Source organism: Egretta garzetta, unplaced genomic scaffold (genome assembly GCF_000687185.1).
Source record: "Egretta garzetta isolate BGI_Z169 unplaced genomic scaffold, ASM68718v1 scaffold50, whole genome shotgun sequence".
NCBI lineage: Eukaryota > Metazoa > Chordata > Aves > Pelecaniformes > Ardeidae > Egretta > Egretta garzetta.
Genome location: NW_009258613.1, coordinates 2,597,614 through 2,619,665, shown reverse-complemented (window position 1 = coordinate 2,619,665; position 22,052 = coordinate 2,597,614). Strand labels below are relative to the sequence as shown.

The 22,052-nt window shown below is 37.6% G+C and overlaps 1 protein-coding gene across 1 annotated transcript in view; it reads left to right on the top strand.

Annotated features, from left to right (window-relative positions):
• ASAP1 (ArfGAP with SH3 domain, ankyrin repeat and PH domain 1) overlaps positions 1-22,052 on the top strand; it is a 101,819-nt gene that overhangs the window by 15,009 nt on the left and 64,758 nt on the right. The window contains exons 2-4 of the mRNA XM_035903434.1: positions 2,910-3,024; positions 10,604-10,676; positions 19,656-19,801. Coding sequence (XP_035759327.1) covers positions 2,910-3,024; positions 10,604-10,676; positions 19,656-19,801 — 334 coding nt within the window. The remainder of the gene's footprint in view (positions 1-2,909; positions 3,025-10,603; positions 10,677-19,655; positions 19,802-22,052) is intronic.

Here is a 22,052-nt window from a genome sequence, read left to right as displayed (position 1 = left end):
CTGTTCTCATTTCACTGTATTTTACTTCTATATTGAGAAAGCAAATCTCACTCTGGTCTTAAGTTTTATATAGAATTATTCCATTAATTAAAGCATATATATCATTACATAATATGTATTACACACATAGTTATGGGTTGGGGGTTTTTTGGCCTATATTGCTTTTAGAGTTCTGTACCACAGTGAAGATGAGATGTGCATCTAAGCATAAATGTACATTAGAAAACTATTTTTGCATGTTGATCAAATGAAATGAGGGAGGTTTAAATGAGGCTTTTATTAAAATATTAGAATTGACTATTCCAATTACTGTGTTTCCTTTTCTCTACTTTCCCCCACTAAATTAAATATGCTCAGAGGATACGTTTGTGTCAAAGAACATAACATTGAAATTCAAAATTAACTCTAATGGTTGACATCTAAATTATGCTCTTGTGATTTTATTTTTCTTCTTCCTTTTGTAAGGGCAGACTCAAAACCCTTCTTGTGCATTTTGTAAATCATCCCTAGGCAAAATCTAATCATAATGATTAGAAACACAACTCCTGTTTTGTATTGTAAAACTTCATTTCCATTTATAACTTTTACCTTAAAAACAAAACAAATGTGTGCTTATATTCTAGAGTGTTTCTAGATCTGTTGCTATTCTGCCTCCTGTTATTATCCTATAGTGTCAGTCTACATTATACACTGTAAGAAAGAATAGATAGGTAGACTCTTCTAGCTGGTCATCAGAGTATAGTTCTGAATTTTGTAGTAAGTGGTGGTAGTTATGGGTTTAGCATCAGGTAAGGTTGAGTCTTCCCGAGCCTGTCATCATAGCGCTCTCCGGTAACAAAGTGAAGCTGAGCTCTAAGCAGTGCCCTGGAATGCTGTCGTGGTCTTCAAGGTCTATGTTGTAATGGAATTCAGTTTGTGTTTGTGGTTTTTTTGGTTTTGTGGGGTTTTTTTGTTAAACCTAATGAAACTCTTGAAATCCCCAGCTTGGAACAAACAGACATAATTCAATTGTAACTTTTTTTACATAAACCAATTTTAATGCATTAATATACCTGCTTTTTATCTCTGAACTGAATAATTCTGAAATGGAATATTGCAGTCATGCATCGAAGTATGCATTTAACTATTTCTTCAGGGGATGGGAGGAGGAGGAGCCTGGGTTGTTTCTGTTCTCAAGTAAGGGACCATGCCCCCTCCCTCCTGCCAATGATGCAATTTTTTAGAGAAGAAAAGATTTGTAATAGTAGTAGTAACATTTTGAAACAGCTTGGCCTGCTGCTTGCTGATACCAGCTATTGTCAAATAACAATGCGGATTGCAATTTATAGAGCTAGGAGGGGTAAGCACACTGTGTAATTGCAACACCGCTGCGAGGCTGGCGATGCCTGAGGGAGGGAGTCCTTCATTTATCCCCGAGTGTCACTTTCGAGCTTCCATCATTTTCATAGAAGCTGTGTATAATATTTGAAGAATTTTGCTGTCTGAGAAGGTGGTAATAATTGTAACTCACGAGTCCTGATCTAGTGCCTCCCTGAGTAGGTAGTACCTGGGAGTTCCCGGGATAACAGACGAAATACAGAGCATGCTGTAAAATGTTTTGTGGTTTCAACAGAAGGAGGAGAGTTAACACTGGAGGGAAATATTTTGTGGTATGGCAAGTGAAGGGCTCTCCTGTTAGTGCCATTTAGAGTCAGATGTGGTGGGGGAGGAGCAATTCTCCAGAGGCTTTTGTGCTTTTTTTCCCCGATATAAGTTGTCACATTTCTTTCTAATAAATTTATGTCTGCTAGCATGTCTATGTAGTGCATTTGTGTTTATGCTGTTTGCACGCCATAGAATCATAGAATCACTTTGGTTGGAAAAGACCTTTGAGATCATAGAGTCCAACCTTTAACCTAACCCTGCCATCCCACCACTAAACCATGCCCCTAAGCACCTCATCTATCATTCTTTTAAATACCTCCAGGGATGGGGACTCTACCACCTCCCTGAGCAGCCCATTCCAGAGCCTGACAACCCTTTCGGTGAAGAAGTTTTTCCTAATGTCTCTTCAGTTTGCTTCCTTTTGAAATGCCTTACCTCAACTCTTTGCTGTCTTTTTTTTTTTTTTTTTTTTTTTTTTGATTGTACTAGAAAATAAAGACTCGTGTTCTGTTTTGGGCTGTTTCGATTGTATTTAGTTACATCTTTCGCATACAAGCTTTTTAGGTTAGTTTTTGTTAAATGAAAATAGCGCTTTATAGTGTAATGGGTTTTTCAGATTACAAGTATCTTCAATAAATTAATTAAAAATGTTGTGATATACTGTTTCTAGGGAACTGTATATTTGTATGCTGGAAAAAAAAAGATTTTGTTGGGTAGTATTCAGTAGGCAATACTTGCGCTCAAAGTACTATATTTCCACTGGACTTTGAAAAAAGTGTAAGGAGGGGATTGCAAGTGCACAGGTACAGAATAGGCTTGTCTTTCTTAAATTAAGATCGTTCCCTTTGCCTTTAAAGCAGTACTTAGCCGACTGCTAATGTGGACAAGAAGGATCAGCTCGGGGGAAAAAGGATTGATAACATGCTATGACTTGCTAAAAAGTAGAGCGCAACAGCACTACTTGTCTTTAAGCAGAAGCATTTGCAATGTAGGAAGACTCTTCTACTTGTGTTCTGTGCAACCCCTTGCTAGCACTACGTGGCTTTAACGCTAGCAGAAGTTGCATGTGCAACTTGGGAATCTTGTACAATGGTATCTTTGGGAGCTGTGGGACTGGCTATGGGTTCGCTGGTTTCTGAGCTTTAACCAAACTTTACCCCATTAATGCTAATATGTTTATCTGCTGCTGGAGTAAGAAATAGGTAAAATTGTGCTGCAGTGACATGAAAACTGGTAAGTTGTCTTCACTGGTTTTGCTGTCTTAGATTTTTAATTAGTGAAGCTGACTGGTATAATGAAGTGAGTTTGGATATAGTGGATGATGGTACAGCTGTTCAACCAGTCGTCACTAGTTCAAGGCACATCGTTGCCAGTATAAAGGTAAGAATATTGGCACTAAGAAGCTGTGGATGCCCCATCATTGGAAGTGTTCAAGGTCAGGTTCGATGGGGCTTTGAGCAATCTGATCTAGTGAAAGATGTTCCTGCCCATGCAGGGTGCTTGGACTAGATGATATTTAAGGTCCCTTCCAATCCAAACTATTCTGTGTCTGTGATATTTATCACCAAGATTAGTTTCTACTTAGCGGAAGCTGGGCTAGAGCCTGTGCTTGTGGGGAAAATTTTGTATCTGTCACTGGATGTTTTCAAGTGGTGTCACTAGCTGTGGGCTTTTCAGCATCTCCTACACAACAGAAGTTAGAAAATGAATCTGATCTGTGTCATCATCATATCTGGAAACAAATCTCATTGTTTTATTTTTCAGTTATCCCTAAATATACCTTGTGCACAAAATGAGCTAAACTCAGAAATATTAATGTAACTCAACTGAGAACTTAAAGGAAGAAACCACCCAAAACATTGTTAAATATTCCCAAGTGTATCAGAGCATGCACAGGATCAAATACCTGCTCCATGCTCGTTATGAAAAGTGTGATGCTAACATCATTTTATCCAGAAGCAATCATACATAGATAGCAATTAGGATCTGCATTTATGCTCTTGCAGAAAAGGCTTCTGGGTAGGAGTGTGATTGCAAAGAGAGATCCGAAGATCAGTTGTCAAAACAAATTACAATTTAGCAATACTGAACTTTTTAGAAAGCGTTTTTACAAGCAGTATCTACTGTGCTGCCATTTGAGTAATATTTGAAGAATAATTTGGTGACTATTATTTTTTTGCAACTCTTTAGAGACCTCACAAATGAGCTTGCTCATCTAATGTGACCTTTACAGTACTGAAGGGCTGATAATTTTCCTGACATACACCAGTTTGGAGAGGGACTGTTGAATTGCATTAGGACATGTAACTTACAGCAGGAAATGTGAGGGAGGTTCAGCTGATGGGATCTCTGTTAAGCTTTGGCATTACCTGAAAAAATGATTTTCTGGGGGGAAAAAAAAAAGTATATCCTAAATTTGATTACTGATGCTCTTTCAATTAGTTTATGGTTAAACACTTGGAAGTTTCCCATTTTCAGGGAAATAACTTTTTTTTGAAGAATATCTTTTAATTGCTCTTATTTTAGGAGTAGCTGGTAAATGATGGTGTACTAAATGATGTTGATGGCAGTTATTACAGGGATAACTGCTTGTTCATGTGGGGTTTTTTTGGTTTGCTTTTTCTCATTTGGACTCTTTGGGTTTTTAAGTAATTCAGGTCAGGTTCAAACTGTGCCTGTCTATATCTTTACACGAAGGGTTTAAGTGTCCCTAGGAAATTATTAACCACTCCCCTGTCTTTGTCATGTAGATATGGGCTGAGACCGGCAATTGGAAGGAGACTTCAAACTGGCATTTGGCAGGGCCAGCACAAACTGAGCAGAGAGGGGAGGACGGGGAGGGTGTTTTGAATCACCTCTCCATTTACAGAATTAACTGAGTTAGGTGGTCTGCTCATTTCTGAGCGGGAGACTGACAGTTGACTCTTCTCTCTTGGTTATATTTCACTGGGGAAATTACGTTTGTTGGTGGTTGTTTTTTTTTCTTGTTGCAGTGGCATGTAATAACTTATTAACCTGTCTAGCCTACGTTTATTACCCATCTGATAAAGTCTGGATTTTACTGTGGAAAAAAAATGATACTGGTGCCAAACAGTCGTACCTTTGTAAGGTGCCATTGCTTTCCTTCGTTATAGGGATGTTGTAACTGGGGCTTGAGCAGACGGTAAGCATATTTTCTAGTACAGACAACAGTAATTGTCAATCACGTCTGTGCCAGGGTTAGGTTAGTGTGTAAATTGATAAGTGAAAGACTTACTACTTTTAATGCCTTGAAGCCATCATCCATGTATTTTCTGTGAAATAATTAATCTTGTACCTGACAATACATGCGTGTGACTACCAAGCATTCATTATACCCATTTGTTTGTATAACCTCAGATATTTTATACTTCACATGGATTGGGTTTTTTTAATATATGAAAATAATTTCTTAAAATACATAGAGGGTTTTTTGTCATGAGTGCATAGATTGTGCATGCTCTAATAGCCTCCAAGCTTCTGTCATGGGTTTGTCTTGTGCAAAATACTGTAATTGTTTAAAACACTTCTGTTTTGGTATATTATTTTCATGGGTGGGTTTTGGTACTGGTAGGTTATGGAATTTTTTAGGGCAAACCTCCTACAAATGGAGTAAAATTCTAAACCTCCTCTGATATGAGGATGAGCGGTTTGTTCCAGTTGGAAAAAGCATCTCCTCTGGATAATAATGTGCTTGAAGGAATTAATAATGTTTGCTGACACATCAATGTGATTGTCAGTGTCTTGAGCCACTCTTTTTTCTTTTTATTGTAAGGATGAAACACAAATCAGTGGGGTTTTTTTCCTCTTCAAATTGTAAAGGTTTGCAAGGTACACAAAACATGTTTGATGTCTTAGTAGATCTAGTGGGTGGGAGGGGCCGTAGCATCCTCTGTGCAAATGTGTGCCTCTAGGGTGATGCTGATTTCTGAAGAACTAAATTTAATATGTATATGAAACACTTCTGTGATCAGTTTCTGTAATAGTAGTTTTACATCAATCAAGAAAGGAAGATTTTTGTGTTGCTCAAATCCTGCTTTTCATGGTTATTAGGAATAAGTACATCAAATACTCTTTTAAGTATGATCTCCAGTATATTGACTTTAGACTAGATCTAAGGAAGAAATTCTTTACAATGAGGGTGGTGAAACACTGGAACAGGTTGCCCAGAGAGGTGGTGGAGGCCCCATCCCTGGAAACATTCAAGGCCAGGTTGGACGGGGCTCTGAGCAACCTGATCTAGTTAGCGGTGTCCCTGCCCACTGCAGGGGGGTTGGACTAGATGACCTCTTGGGGTCCCTTCCAACCCAAAACATTCTATGATTCTATGACTTTTACATACACACATGCATATAACTATATATTTCTGTGTATGCATGCATATACTAATACATATATATACTTATCTATACAGAATAAAAAGACACAAGGTTCTAAACAAACAATTAGTGGTCTATGAGAATGTGAGTTTGGCAGTTTTTAGTACATCAAGGATAGATAGCAATCCAGAATCTAGCACTTTACACGCGGCACAGTGGTGTAATTTCTGGTTTAAAATTTAGTAGCTATTAAAACAGAGCATGGCCCAAAAATAGAATACCCTTTACTGAGAAGAGATCAAGTTCTAGAGGGTTGAAGAGAGGCAAAAGCAGCATCTGTCTGTGTGAACACCAGGTCTCGTCTAGCGGAGAGGACTGTGGCGTGGGTTATGGGATGTCAACGTACGCCTCTTCCAACCCGGTACTGACTCATGTGCTGTGTCGTGCTGGCAACAGTGTACGTGCAGCTACCCAGAGATCTGCATCAGGAAAATGATCCATTGGGAGGACTCGCCTTCCCGCCACCCCAGAATTAATTTGATTTTGTTTCTTCAGGTGGACAAGTTTTCCAATTTTTATATTGTTTTGAATAGCTACCAGTAAATGCACATCTTAAGAGGGAGGGTGCTGCGAGAAGTCTTGCCTCTGAATGCAAAATGGTAGCTCGTAAGTACAAATTATCTATCAGCGTGCTATGCACTGATGGAAGGTCAGCTAAATCCGCAGTGCTCAGAAGGAGCCCCTCGTTTTCATGGAGCTGAGGTCACCACAGCAGCTCCTGAGCTGGATCATAGTGCAGCCAACGTGAGTGCTCTGGTGTCAGGAAGGAGAGACGCTGCTTGCTTCGGTTGTATGGATTTGAACCAGGTTGGTGGTTTGAAACTGCAGGCTAGGTTTAGCAGAAAGGAGAAATTAAATTGGGGGTGACTGTCTGGGGGATTCCAAACTGATTAGTTAGAAGAGCTGATCTTGCATGACCAGGAGGCTTTCTTCTTGAGCATAAGCTTCAGTATAAGGGAATGTGGGAATATGAAACCTTGACAAGGACGTATGTCAGAGATCATGCATAGCAAATCTGCTGAGTATGAGGAGCAAGAAGCTTTCCTTGTTTAATTTTATATAAGCAGATTAAATGTGATGGTGTTTTTGTTTTTCTTCTTCATTTCCTCACTAATAAGTCTGAGGGGGTTTTGTGAGCACTAATTTTGCATTATTTTGAATAAAGATGGAGCTTGTCTCCAAGATGACTGTTTTCAAGAATAAAGCTTTGTTCACCCAAGGAGATAGCAAATCTGTGTTGCAGGTGCCTTCAGTAAATTATCTGTCTTTTCACAATGCATATGAGGGTAAGAAAACGTTCTCCCAGGAATGTTGAAAAGGCCTCCTGGAAGGTGGTATCACAGAAATGGAGAGAAGCTTTTTCCAGGAATGGATGGTCATGAGGAAGAGTTTAGTATGAAGGGAAGTAGGAAAGAGCACATCTGAATACCTAGAGATTGTCACAGAGACTCTTTGGTTCTCTAAGGCTTTGCAGTTTTCAATAGTATAAATGTAAGTCACTTCTACTGGAAGATCAAGTTTTGTGGTTTTTAAGATGAGGAGTAAAACTACTTAGTATTCTAAATACCGGAAAATAAAATTAATGGGCACTGCAAAAGCATGCTTTCACCTAACTGGGAAAAGCGAGGCTGTTCCTTTCTAGTTTAACAGGCTTAAAACATTACTCTGGAATAATAATTGAATTAAGCATGGATTGCAGCATACTTCTTTCCAGCAGAGTGCAGCTAAAAATTTTTAGCGAAAGACATTCAAGCGGAATGCAATGTGCTTGCAAAACAAACTACCTACAGTTACATAAAACAAACAACCAAAAAACCCATACCCAAACCCACCCAAAAACCCCTAGATACCATTTTTTGTATACCTAGAATCCTACACAGGACTGGGTTCCCACTGTGGTAGGCGTTTTACCCTCTTCCCTGTTACATGGTTATAAGTGTGCATGGATTTGTTTTATTTTTAGAGTTTTGGATTAAGAACAACTAGTTCATGTAAAGATCGTATTTGCAAATATAAAAATACAAAATTGACCTGTGATGTCATTCTGACTTAGATCACTGGCTCCTTCAGGCAGTGGATGTCATCTCTGTATATTGCTTTGCTCAATGATTGCACTCTTAAAATAATGAATGTTCCCTTCCCTCCTGCACCCATATTAATGATTAAATTTAATTCTATATCAAATCCAATTTGGAAGATTTTTTCTAGTCTATTTGTCCTAGTCTTCTAGATTGGTATCTTTAGGAACAAGTACCATCTTTCATGGAATTTTTATATTTTTCTCCCCCAAGTGTCCAGTTTGCTTCAATATTAGAAGTTAATACAACGTCTTGTCTCTGAATCTCATCACCATTAACTGTTGTCTTTTTTCTAAAATATTGGTTTCAAATTCTCATACTGTCCTGCGCTCAAACTCTCAATGGACAATTGAATCATTATTTTCTTCCTGGTCACTGAAGATGGAGAGAACTTCAGTAGAAATGTGTGATAACAAGTGTCTTGCATAGCATGCAAGCAGAAGCAAAAGCTTTTGATGGCATTTGCAAAGGAATCCAAGGAGAATCACCTGCTGTGCACTGTCTTGAAAAGGAACACAGAGTTCTTAATATTTTTATTAAACTTAAAAATTTTAACTCTTTCTGTCAAGACGAGTCAAGTAAAATCCATTATTTTACTGGGGAGTAAAAGAAATAATATTTTCAGTTCTGAATGTTTCAATTCATTGTACTGCTGCAAATGAAAAACTAGAGATAAATCGTATTAGAAAGTACTTACATAAATTCTGTGGTTCTAAACTTTCTAGTTTTAGCTACCACAGAAGTGGTTCTGTGATTTGAGAATGTGGTGGTTTTCAGTACAGAAACACTACATTTTCTGTTGTTACAGACTTTCAGGTATTGTTCAACTATAACATTTTGCTTGGTTAAAACTGGGTCACTCCAAAATAGATCTATTATATATTAATTGGTTTATCTCTATCTGGGTTCCTACTGTAAGCCTGCCTGCAGCTGAAACACTCAGTGTTTTGAACTTACCTAGGGGTGGTACCCTCACGTATGACCATCTCCAGTGCTTAATGCTCCAGCTGGCCTGGAGCTCCCTCTGTGGTTTTTTGGGAGCTTAATGCCTGGCATGATATGCTTTCATCATTTCAGCTTCGACAGCAAAAGCTCTGATTATTAAGTTTTCACTTGCAGTGTTGCTGGCGATGACCCTCTCTGATGGGGTGCGCCCTCCTGTTAGGAGTAGCTGCCATTCTGCCTTGGTCTTGCAAGTCTTCAGATATCAGACCCACAGGAGCTCCAAGCTTTAAGCATTTTGGATAATATGGCTACCCAGGGGTGTCTGCAACATGAACTTTGTTGTCTACAACAGCTAACAGGCTCAGTTGGGCTGCTATCCTGACAGTGATTCTGTGTACAAGTTCTCTAATCTTCAGTGATTTGAATGTGAACATAATATGGCAGACATTGCCAGCTTCATTAAAACCTGAGATTATTGATCTGACTTTACTTATGTGTTGGGAAATTGCCCGTGATCAAAATGAGGGAGGAAAAATGTAGAAAACTATTTAAACATTTCTCTGTGTGTTCTCAATGGATAGCAGAGAACCAGATACAGCGTGTAAAAATATGCAGAATATCCAAAACTCAGGCTTAAATGAGTTTAACTGGATCACTGCACACTGTACCAGTATGTGGCTTTTAAGGTTCTTGATTCAGCAAGTCTAGATTAATGTTTACGTTGATTTTATTTTTTCTGTATTGGTAGGTCTTTCTCATGTTAATTTGCTTTCTTACATCAGATTGTCAGTGGGTTGGGAGAAGTTACGTTGCTTAAAAAAGGAAGTACCTGGAAATATAATCCTAAATTCAGCATCACTTAATAATGTTGGGGTTGGTTTTTTCTGGATTTTGAAACTATTGCAGAAAACTTGAAATTTAGAATGATGGAATCCTGAAAATGCATATTTGAGTATTATTATTATAAATATTTCCTTTCAGTCACATTATGTTGCACAAAACCAGATCTTAGTCCTTTTTCTTTTGATTTGCTGTTTCTCATCTTCTGTATTTATAAAATTCTGTTGTGCAGTTTGGGGCAAGAGGTTACTGTGATAAATTGTATTTATAGTTGGACGATAGTACTGTGGGAAAACCATAGAATTTAATGAGCAATTTAGTTGTAGCAGAAACTATAGGGCTATAGTAGAAGCATCTACTATTTATTTTTAAAATTTTTTTTTTATTATTTTTTTCAAAGTATATTACAGTTTAAATAAATATTTTGTCCCTTGCAAAACTAAAATAGTGTTTTTCTTTTAGCACTGTCAACTGCTGCTGTACTCTGCCTTCTGAGCGTGTTCAGTTCTTTAATTCATCTTGAAGGGGTTGAATGATCTCAGACCTTCCTGCAGGCTGAATATGCTGTATCTGCAGTTTTTTCCAGCCTGTGTAACTACTTATTTTGTGTTGGGTTTTTTTTTTTTTTTGAATGTTACAGTATATTCTGTTGATCAATGAAGTAAATATTTAAAATTTGTCTATTTGTTGTTATTGTAGGCATTGGATCAAGACAGAACTGCACTACAGAAGGTGAAAAAATCTGTGAAAGCAATATATAATTCGGGGCAAGGTAAGACATTGTTTTCAGTTTTATGTGAGAACATAAGCATTTGATTTCAGGTTTGAGAACTGTCTTGCAATTTATCCTGTTGAATTGTATACCATAAAGGCTGCTTATCTATTTACGAGTGTTTGAATTCAAAAGTTTTGTTTGCTTCTGATTTTACATCATATTAATGTGTTCTCCAGTCCTTTTACCCTCATACTGCTTCTCAAAGACCTTCAGGAGAATTCCCATGGGTAAATTTTCCTGCTGTCATAACATTTCAAGCAGTTACCTTCAACTATTCAGTCTAGGCAATGTCCTAGATTGAATTTATGGTGTGCACTTTAAGTGCAATAAGAATGAAAACTTGTTAAAAATCTTAAAAAATAAATAAATAAAAACAAATATCTACAGATAAATGTGTTCATTCAACACTTGTCTCTCCCGTCATAACATGTACTATAGAAATGACATATCTCACTTCTTAGATAAAATAGTGGAGATTCATCATTATTTTGCTTATTTGAAGACGCTATTGATATTTTGTTGGAGTTACAGTCATAAATTTGAGAAGACAGGTGGCTGGAATATGAATTGATGAACAGTTTGAGTTCAATAACAAATGACGATAAAACACAGTTCAATACACAAATTAGGTTTAAAAAAATGTTATAAGGTATACCTGGCTTCTACCTCTCTTAAGGTCTAAAAACTCTGCCAAAGGCAGGTAGGGTAGCAGAGCTGTACACCTTCCAATAACCATCTGCTTGTAAAGGCTGGATTTTAGAAAATCCCGGTTCCTATTCCCTAGCAATAATAATCAGTTTAGCAAATATTTTCCTTATGCAGAGCCATGGCTGAGTGGTCCTAGTTTCTGTGTTGTTCTGGGTGTGCTGTCCCATTAACTCGTGTTTATGGAAGTGTGTGGGTTTTTTAATATATTGTAGATACTTAACTTTTCTCTTCTGCCAGTGACTAATATTGTTGCTCTACTAGCACCATGTTTTAATTAGCTTTTCTGTAACTTCACTTGATGATGAATGTTTTCCCAATAGACTGTGAAGCCTGATACAGAGTGAGAATAGTATTTGGTACACGTGTATTTAGTTTTATGCTTTTAAAAGGACTCAGATGTTCCAAGCAGCTTTTCCATTTGAAAGTACCTACTTGTGGAATTTCAAAACTGATGAAAATTGTAGTACACATAAAAAGTGTTCTGCCTGTCTTGAATTATATAACTGATACTAGAGATTTCAGCTATCATTTGATTTGAGTCTTGTAATAAACATAATATTGTTTTCAATTCTGTAGATCATACTACATGACCTAGTTGCACTGTGTAGAAGTAATAGAAGGTTGGTTAATTGTTTTAATTGGCTGCCTCTGCACTTAAAAAGGACCAGAGATAGTTAGGTAGCTGTTTTTCAAGTCTTGTTTCAAAGGTGCAAGTTAGTATGAATTCTTTTGGATAAAGAAGGCGCTATACATTATACTCTAGCTCCCTCTTCAGAATGCTGTTGTGATAGGCCACATTATAATTTGACAAGGTATGCACAGGAGGCAATTCATGCAGTAATTGATAAACATAAACTAGGGTTAGTAAGAGCAAGACAAAAAGTGTGTGTTATACATGTGAAACCTTGTAAAAATAAATACAAAAATAAAGTGACTGAATTAAAACTCAAACTCATTTTGCCTGCTTGTACAAAGAGAATTGGTAAGCCAGCTATTTTCTTATGCTTCAGTGCTAAAATTGGATTTCATTGATTAACTTCACGTAAAACATACTAAAACCAGCTGTAGAATGCAATGCAGTGTCACTTAGCAGTTCCAGCAAGAGTTAGGTGACTATTTTTGTATTTCAAAAGAAAGCTTCTAACATTGGAATTTTGTTTTACAAATCTGGTTGTTTGCTAGAAGGTGAGAAGGTTAAACTACTAGAGTAGGAAATGTTTTTTAAAACTCTCCTGCTTCATAATCTCCTTTGTGGAAATGGTTATTCAGGGGCAAAAGAAATTCTTTTCAGTTCAGTAATCTAATTCATATTCTACCAAATGTCATAGCTAGAATATTTTGGGTTGTATTGAGGTTCTTGTTTTGGTTTGGTTTTTGCCTGAAGTAACATTTGAACAGTGACATTCACACAATGCAATGTCTCATACACAATTCTTCAGAAAAACCTAGCCCTCTGGTGGTGTTGGTTTGTTCTTCTTCATTCCTGAATCATGAACCGCAAGGGACTCCCTTCTGTTACAAAGAGAGCTTAGCTGTCACCCAAATACTTTCTGCTTTTTGTGCACACATCTCACCCGTCTGTCATATTTAGATTTAGATCTACTTCTGTGGAAGTGAAAACATACTAGCACAGAAATTTGGAAATCTCTTAGAAATATCCCATCCATTTTTCCCTATCTGAAAGTACTGTTTGGGAAAGTACTGTTTATAGAATCCAGTGAAATGAACAAATTGATACCTCTTTCTCGCTGCTTCCTCCTTATCAGTCTTGCTGTTTATTTCTGGCGTGAATGATTGCATCTGTAACTAGGAACCCATCTTAATGTGAATGGTGCTTGAATTTAATGGAGAATCTGTTCTGACTAGCTTTCCCATAACATTTGGATTGAGTTGTAACAGCAGTAGATTGCACAATTAGTTTTGTTGTAGGTTTTTCAATAGCTCTTTTTCATTAGTCCCCTGGTATAACTCCAAATATAGTCAAAAGAATGTAGACAATGGAGAAATAAAAACATAAAATCCATGCAAGACCAAAGGTACTGAGTCGGACCAGTAGTGCACATGGTCTCCCGCAATGATCAACAGCAGATGCTTGAGGAAGTAGAAAAACAGTGCAAAGATGAAGTGATATTTATTTTTTTACCACTTTCTCAGCTGACAAAGGCCAGGAATTACCCGAGCCAAGACTGGTATTGTGATGCTTGATACTTCTTAATGGAATTTTACAATTCATTTTGTCTAAGGAATTTAAATTCATGTAAATCTTTATCATCATAGTTGTGCATCAATCCAGTTAAATGTACCCTTGCTCCTTTGCAAAGTTGTTCCATATATGCTCTTCAGGCCTCAAGTCCCCTGAGGGGCAGACTGGCCCTGTCCATGTCTCAAAGGATTGGCTTCAAGCCCACCAGAAGGACTTATTTGATATGGAATTGAGGGACCCTTTTGCATGTTCTGGGGCATGAGAATTTGTAGGGGGCTTTGAAGTGCCCAAACTTGCTAGAGTAGTGTTAGAAGACTTTTTGGTGGATGAATCCAAACTTGATTCAGCGTCGTCCATTCTACCTGTGGAAGTAGATTTCTGGATTGAGTTGTTTCTGCAGTCACCCACAATATCTCTTCTCTGAATGCAGCAGCCCTAGGGAGTTTTGGGGGCTGGTTTTTTGGGGTTGGCTTGTTTGGTTTTTTCGGTGTTGTGTTTTGGTTGGGGTTTTTTGGGTTTTTTTTTGGTTTTTTTTAACAGAAACTCACATACATTTAATCATCCTTACGCTCTTTCTCTAAAATGGCAGCATAAACTTTCTTTTTTATTGCAGGGAAGAAGAGTGAGTTTTGGGCAGTTCTGACAGGAACCACACACAGTATTTAGGTTTAAGAATGCTATGGCAATGTTTTTATGTTGCTCTATTCCATGCTCTGTTTCTTAATAGTTTCTGATGTTCAGCTTTGTTTTGTTTGGTACTGAATGTTGAGGAGATACAACTCCAGAACCTTTCTTTATTATGTCTAATTCCACAATAACTTCTCAAAGTTAGTAGTGTTTTCCCTCGTGTGTTACACTACCTAATGCACGCTTTCGTGCATTGGCCATTTAGCATGGGATTCCTCGTCTAACTTGGGAACTACGCGGATGCGAGCCTGTTGCCGCAGCCTCTGTGCACAGTTAATGGATGTGTGTAGAGACTTCTGGGATCAGATGCATCTGACATCCTGTGCAGTTAGATTAGGATGAGCAGAACTGTAGCTTTTCCTATATGGAATGTAAGGGGAAGGGTAGACCCCAAACTCCAACCCGGGTACCTTTTGTTTGGATAGATTAATCTCACCTTTGGAGTCAGCTTTTGTTTCTATTGCCCTGAATAATTTATAGAGTTGTATGGAAAAGAACAACAAGAGTTTATCACTATGAATTTTATTTCCTCGCTCATTTATATGCTGTTAAACAGTGTGGCCCTTACTACTGTTCCTTACAGGACTTGACTCATGACCTCCCTGTGTTGAGAAAATTAACTCTCAATTCCTTCCTTTCCCCCACATCATCTTTTTGACCCGTTTTCCCTCTGTGTGAGGCTCATCCCTCTTATCCTTTGTTTGCTTAGTTCCTTTTAGTGTTTTGGTGAGGGACAGACCTTTTCAGAAATCCAAACAGATAATTTAATGTGGATTTCCTCTCTCCATGTGCTTGTTGATCCCCTGGGGGAGTGGGGGGAAGTTTTGCGAGGTAAAAATTCCATTTTATAAAACCTGTGTTTCTTGTTCAGCATTTTGTGTTTATCCACATGTCCATCAATTCTGTTCTGCACTGTATTTTTTACAACTTCACCTGAGGAATATATCAGCATTACAGCTCTGCTGGTGTGTACTTGAATTCTCAGTTCTCTCTGGAGCTCTTATTAAAAATAACTATTATATTTGCTTCTCATTCTTCCTGTGGTATAGAGGCTGTTATAAATAAGAGGCTTTACTTTACAGCTATATAGTTTGCCTATTTTATTCTTCTGTACCTAGGTCTGAGCGACATGCCATTGCTCATTTTGTAAGCTTTTATGAATTCTACTGTTAGCATTTGGTATAAATCCTCTGAAGCGGAGTTGAAAGAAAATTCTTCGTAAGAACTTCTTCAAGCAGTCAGTGATGAACATAAATGCAAAAAGAAGTAATTTACCTTCCTGGGGTGGCTTCTCTCTCGGTGCTCTTATACTGCGATGATCTGGAGAACATTGCAGACTCACTGAGGTGCTCCTTACTCTGGAAATCTTTGAAAGAGGATTTTATTACTTTTCCCTTCAGCAATCTCAGTCCAGAAGGCATGGTTGTTACCAAGTCCAGATAAGAATATGGTGGTCAAATATTTTTTTCTTTTCTATTTTTTTTTTCATTAGATTTCAGCTTTGTGAAGGATAGAAAGGATGCTTTCTTATTTCAAATAGCCTCTTTTGCCATCCTTTTTAACCTTGGCAGCTTTCTTGATTTTTCTAAAGTCTTTGAGTCCTTTTTCATGTGTATGTTTTTCCTTTCATAAATGCAGCTTGGCTCTGAGCTTGGTTATTTTTCCTCTGGCTACCCATAGAACAAAGCTGTATTATAAGTGCAACACAAAAATAGTTTCAAGTTGATCAGGATTCTGAATCGTGATTTTTTTTTTTTTTTTTTTTTAACTTAACCAGATATGCAGAGGTAATCTTCAGTAATTTAGACATTCTCCAGGTTTCTTTCGGTGTAATTTAAGTATAATCAGTGACAGAAAAGGGTTGTGTTTGTGCATTTTTCTTCTGTAAACTATTAACTTTTTTTTTGTTGTTCTTCAGTGTTTGCAAGGTAATTTATCTGAACAAAACTGTTTTAGACAAAGGAAATTTAAGGCTGTAATTCTAGTGATGTGTTTTCTAGCTCCAGTATATAAAGGCTGTTCCTTAACCTCTCTTCACAGTATTTGTTCTTCAGTTTTCTTACTTAATATGCACAAGTAGGCATGAATTTCACTGGGTTCAGAAGCATATGCTAAAACTTTGGTAACTTTTGAGTGGGAAATAAACATAGTACTTAATGAATGTTGTGGGTTTCAATGAAAGAGGAGGAATTCTTTGTATGCCTTGGGAATTTGATCCAAGTCTATCTTTGTCCTGGGAAAAGTTCAGCACAGCATGGCTTTAGGCATAGACAACTTCAGGTGACTGCCTGGGGCAGCAGGACAAGGTGGGATTTGTCTCTGGGAGTCCTTAAGCCTGAGCTTAAGTGCTTAGGGCTCAGAGCAAGAGTGCTCCCTGCTTCTGGCAAGTACTGCTGTGTAGCAGAAGGCGGCTGTCAGCTGCCGCGGCTGTCGTTCCTTCCTCAGCTGCTTCAGTTCCTTCCTCGGTTGGCTTCGATATACACATTATAGCACAGAATTGAGGGTTGCTGCAGCGTTGCTGCACAACGAGCCCTGCCGGGATTTTCTAAACAACAAAAGTAGATCCTGTGCTGAGTGTTTTTCAGAGTAAGAATAGAATATTTCAGTTGAAAGGGATCTACAATGACCATCTAGTCCAGCTGCCTCCAGTTAAAGGTGTGAACTGTGAAAAGATGCATCTTTCAGCTCAGAAGATAACACTGCTGTGTTGCAGTCCAGTATGTTGCTTTGCCCTACATCTGCTGTTCTGTAGTGAGGTCCTCAACATGGGCGCAGGTACTGGTGGTGTTGCCAGCTCCTGTTGGGGAGGGGACGGTCAGTGAGGCCCCTCTCCCTGCCCATAGCCCCTTTGAAGGCAGCTCCCCTCCTCAATGGGAGCAGAGCCCGTCCTCTAATGCCCGTGATGCTGGCATCTCTCGGGGAGCTGCTGGAGGAGGAGGATCTGTCTGGGGAAGCTGTTCTATTTTCATCACAGCACTGAGCTTTGTTTACGATACTGAGAAGGCATGAGCCAGTTCTAGAAGGCAAACATTATCCTTTGTATGTACTGCTGTCAGCGATCGTGTCTCCCTCTCAAGGGTTATTAAAGTCCTTCCTCTACAGTGTTTGTATCTAAAGAAGCAAACATCAAGTCACGCACATTATTGCTTTCTTTGTGCAAAGGAAATTCTGCTAGGACACTAGGAAGTCATTTCTGTGTTTGCATGAGGCACCTACAGGGAGATTAAAGCACGGTCTTTGCTCTGAGCATGTTGGTTTTCATGTGTTGCAGACTTAGTTTTTCATCTCTGTGCCTTTAAGGGCAAGTAGGGAACTACCTTACCTCTTCAATAGAAAATATTTCTTCTCCTTTTACAAGACTTGTGTTGATATTTATGTAAAAACGGAAAATGTGTTATTCTTACACAGTACTTAAATTTTGTGTGTATATGTGGTAATTACAGAATTACTGCTTTTACTTCATAATCAAAACCTCACTTCAGATTTAGGCGATTTGCAATCTGGGATTCTTGAGAATTTCCTATATATTGTTCTAGGACAATGATCTGCTTCCTGCTTCCTCTTTCTGACCGGGAATTTCTTTTGCCTTTCCACAGATAAAGGAAACAGTCGTCTTTAGCTCTTTTTCAGTCTCTTTACAAAATTACTTTTGAAAAATGCTCTATAAACCAACACCACGTTTAAAATTAAAATGCTAAGAAATACGGTGGGGTTAGAAGTACTTCAGAGGCAGGGACAGGGTTTCCATGATCTAGCGGATTTCTTTCTTGTTCCATCATCCTTCCTTTGCCTTCAGCACAGTGGGGTACCTTTGAGCTTTATTAGCTCAGGACTGCATAAGCCAAAGCTCCTTCTTATATAAAGTCTTCTGTGTATATTTATGCAACAGCTTTTACATCAAAACAAAATGCATATTTTATTATTATATAGTGGTTTCCTTGGTTTTAATGCTAAAGCTATTTGATTAAAACCGTATGCTTTTGGAACAGTTTTATTAAAAACATACTGTTTGAGTTACAAACCATATTAACATATGATTAAATATTTGGCCTTTTGAAAACCTCAGTGTTAGTGTCTGATTTTAGCATGTAAGTTGTCTGATGTGTGGGGTTTGGGGTTTGGTTTTGGTAAATAAGCATTGTGATTTTTTTGTTTGTTTATTTTCTGATAGGTTTTTACTTTTTTTTTTTTTTTGTTGGAGCTTTAGCGCACTGTTGTTCTGAGTACCCGTAATACCTCAGAAACGTTATTGTTTAACTCATCAGCTCTTAGTTAATGTCAAAGTAGATGCATACATTATGGGATGTTATCCACGAGCCTTGTTAGAAACTCTCACCCCCCTTCTTCACAGTTTTCTTTCCCCCTTCCCTGTGTAATTTAAATGCTCTCAGACAGTATGACAATTTGAAGAACATAAAACTTGCAGGTCTTCTGGGGAATAGCTCTGTGGTTTTGTGTTTGTGGCTTACAGAAAAAAACATAGTAAGACTAGGAAACTCATTAAAGTGAAATCTTGATTTAATTAATACCAATAATATTCCTCTAAGAGAGATGGAGGGGATAAAGTGTGTCCCAAAGGGCTATAGTGACAAATTTTCTATTTAAAGATGTTAAAATGGAAGTAACAAAAAATATGCAAACAGATGCCAGAAAGGAAACTGTTAGAAGCAGGAAAAACATTTCAGACACAACAGGTTTTAATTCAGAATTTCCTTCATTCTTAAGTAAAGGATTTTCCTTGCTTTCACTGGCTTCAATCTCATCTTCTTGGTTCTGATCTCTCTGCCTGTCCAATTTGCTATTAAATGTATCGCAATAAGTCTTTGGCTATATACCAATAGACCTTCCATTCCATGGGGTAACTCAGTCAGTCTTGCAAAGCAGGTGAAAAGGGAAGCTTTGTCTGTAAGGCATGTTTCTCCTTTTAAACTTGCACTCAGATTCAGACCTGGTCTCCTTTGCATCCGATACTATTGACTTCATTTTTTCTGCATAAGCGTCCTACGTTACAACAAAAAGAAAGTTTGCATTACAGTAGACAATTGTAAGTTCCTATGTTGTTTACAAAATGAGCACATGTAGTTATACTGTTTGATTGATCTTTTATTGATCTTATTATTTTATTAATAACTATAGAGCTTTTTTCATTGATGTATTACAAATTCAAGTCACTGATTTAAAACCAGCATATATATGTCTGTTGCTAAATAATTCTTTGTAATATTAAAATTATTGTAACTTTCAGTAAGCTCATCAATTTGTGGCTTTTTTGAAAGTACTGTTTGTTGATTTGTCACTATCTTGCTATACATAAGCTTAGAATAATAATTGACTGTCTACAAGAAAGAAACTTTCTGATTTCTACTTTTTCTTTGCAGACCATGTTCAAAACGAAGAAAACTATGCACAAGTACTAGATAAATTTGGAAGTAATTTTTTAAGTCGGGATAATCCAGATCTTGGCACAGCTTTTGTAAAATTCTCCACACTTACTAAAGAATTATCAACGCTGCTGAAGAACCTGGTGAGGCATTTCAAACTTTCTTAGTTCTTTAGTTTTTCCCAAAATGAAGTACAATACAACAACTTCATGATCCTGATGACTGATGATAGTTTTAGAGATGCTTTCAGTTTTTTCAAAACCCAACACCATAATTTCTGCAGAGATTATCTCCGAAGGGTGTTATTACACACTCGCTGTGTTTGGTTGTTAATTGGCAGCTAAGAAGAAAAATATAAATGTTGAGACATCACTTGAGGCATCATTCTCAAGTGATTGATGGTGTTAGATATCTGTTCTTATGGACCTTAATTTTAAGTCATTTCCTGACTTGAAGTCTTTCCAGTTAAAAATCCAATGACATTTGTTACGGTTTTTTTGTCTTACCTCAAAAAAAGAGGAACTTTCACTTTCTGGAAGAAAAATAACGATTTGAGGAGCATGCTTAATAGTCCATTCTCCTTGTGGAGAGAAAAGCATCCATTGCTTAAATATTAGGCTTATGAAGTTGATTTAAAGGTTTGTCTCATGTAAAGTTTGTCTTAGGCCTTTTACTTCTGAAAGCTGGATATTAAAATGTAGTCATAGCTGATACCTTGGAATACTGAACGTAACAAAGCCACGTTTCTAGTGAAATCATGTTTTGTGGGTTTGATAGCTGTTGTATTCAGAAAGTGGTAGATTCAATTTTGTGTTTTTCTTATAGTTGGACTTGTCTCCAAGCTTTTTGGTGTGTGAAGTATAAACAATATTACAAGCTTTCTTTCCTAGAGTCCCTAGCATGAGCACAACTGCTTTAGGTCACATCAAAGGTCCGTGTAGCCAGTATCCTGGCTTTAACTGTTGTCCAAGAGTGACTCTTTAGGGAAGATTGTAGGAAGAGAGCAAACATAGAGGGATAACTTCTGTACTGTGGTCATGAAAACACTCTTCAGCTCAGAGATGGAGCTGGCGGCAGTGTCTTTTGCTTTGTAGTCTATTAGGTATTACTTCCATGAATTTGTCCAAGGATTTCTTGAATGTATGCTATGCTTGGCATAGAATATGGTGGGTTCCTCCAGAGTGCTAAAATGAACTGCTCCCTGAAATGTCAATTTTGTTTCTTTTGAACCTGATCCTTTCACTTATTGTTCCCTGATTCTTATATCTCATGAGAACTGTAAGTATTTCCCTGTTTTTTCCATGAATTTACAGATAACTCTCACTCTTCCTTTCCCTTCCTCTGTTACTGTTCTAGTTCAGCCTTAGTTATTCCATAACTTGGATTGTCCTTGTTGGTCCTTTCTGTACCTTCTCTAGTACAATCATCCCCTTTTCTGAAATGGGGAGGGACAAATGTGAAGATGGTTCCATTTCTTGCTCCCTTTTCTGAAGACTGATTGCTTTATGATTACTGAGCATTGAGCTTGATGTTTTCAAGAGATTCTATGTTGTAACTTCAAGGTATTTTTTCCTTGAGACATTTTTCTTGATTGTTATTCCATAAGCATGATTCTGTATGCAGTTTTTTTCTCCTTACGCATCACTGTACATTTTTCAGCGTAGACTTCAATCTTTAATTTTATTCTCTCAGTGGTGTTACAAGAATCTTATGCAGCTCTTCATACCTGGCTTTTGCTTGACTACCCAGAAGAACTTAATATTGGCAGACATTCTCACCTGGCCCTCTGCACTCCTCTGAGATTCACTTATAAACATCTCTGACTGCACAGGCCCTAACAACACTCAGAATGAAGTGTCACTTCTGACCTCTCATGCTTGTGCTTATTTCTGCCTTCTGAGTCTTGCCTCTTCTTCATCACCTACTAGATGATAGACAGATAATTCTGTTTTGTTGGCCCACTGTTGTTCTTAAGCGTTGTTCTGATTAATACAATTACACTGAAAGAATAAGATTTTTATAATACCAAAATAGAAGTTGAAGTCCAGTGGAAAAGCAGTTGAGAGGAGGACTGTATACTGTCACTGATAAAGCCCCACAGTAGGTGCTGAGGCTTATGTTAATAAAATGAAGTGAAAAAAATGACAGTAGGTATTAAGACGAAATGCAAACTAATAGGCTTTTTTTTTTTACATAGTGCAGATTGTTGCTGCCTTATTAAATAAATGCACAATAAAATAATGAATGTTCTTCAAAGACAGGAAGAGGGCTAAGGAATAGAGCTACACAGTAGGCAACAAAGAAAAACCTTCAAAAATTTGGATCCATTTTTGTTAAATCTTTTGAACTTTGTGATTCATTAAACATTTTCCTATGAATTGTGATTTTATGTAT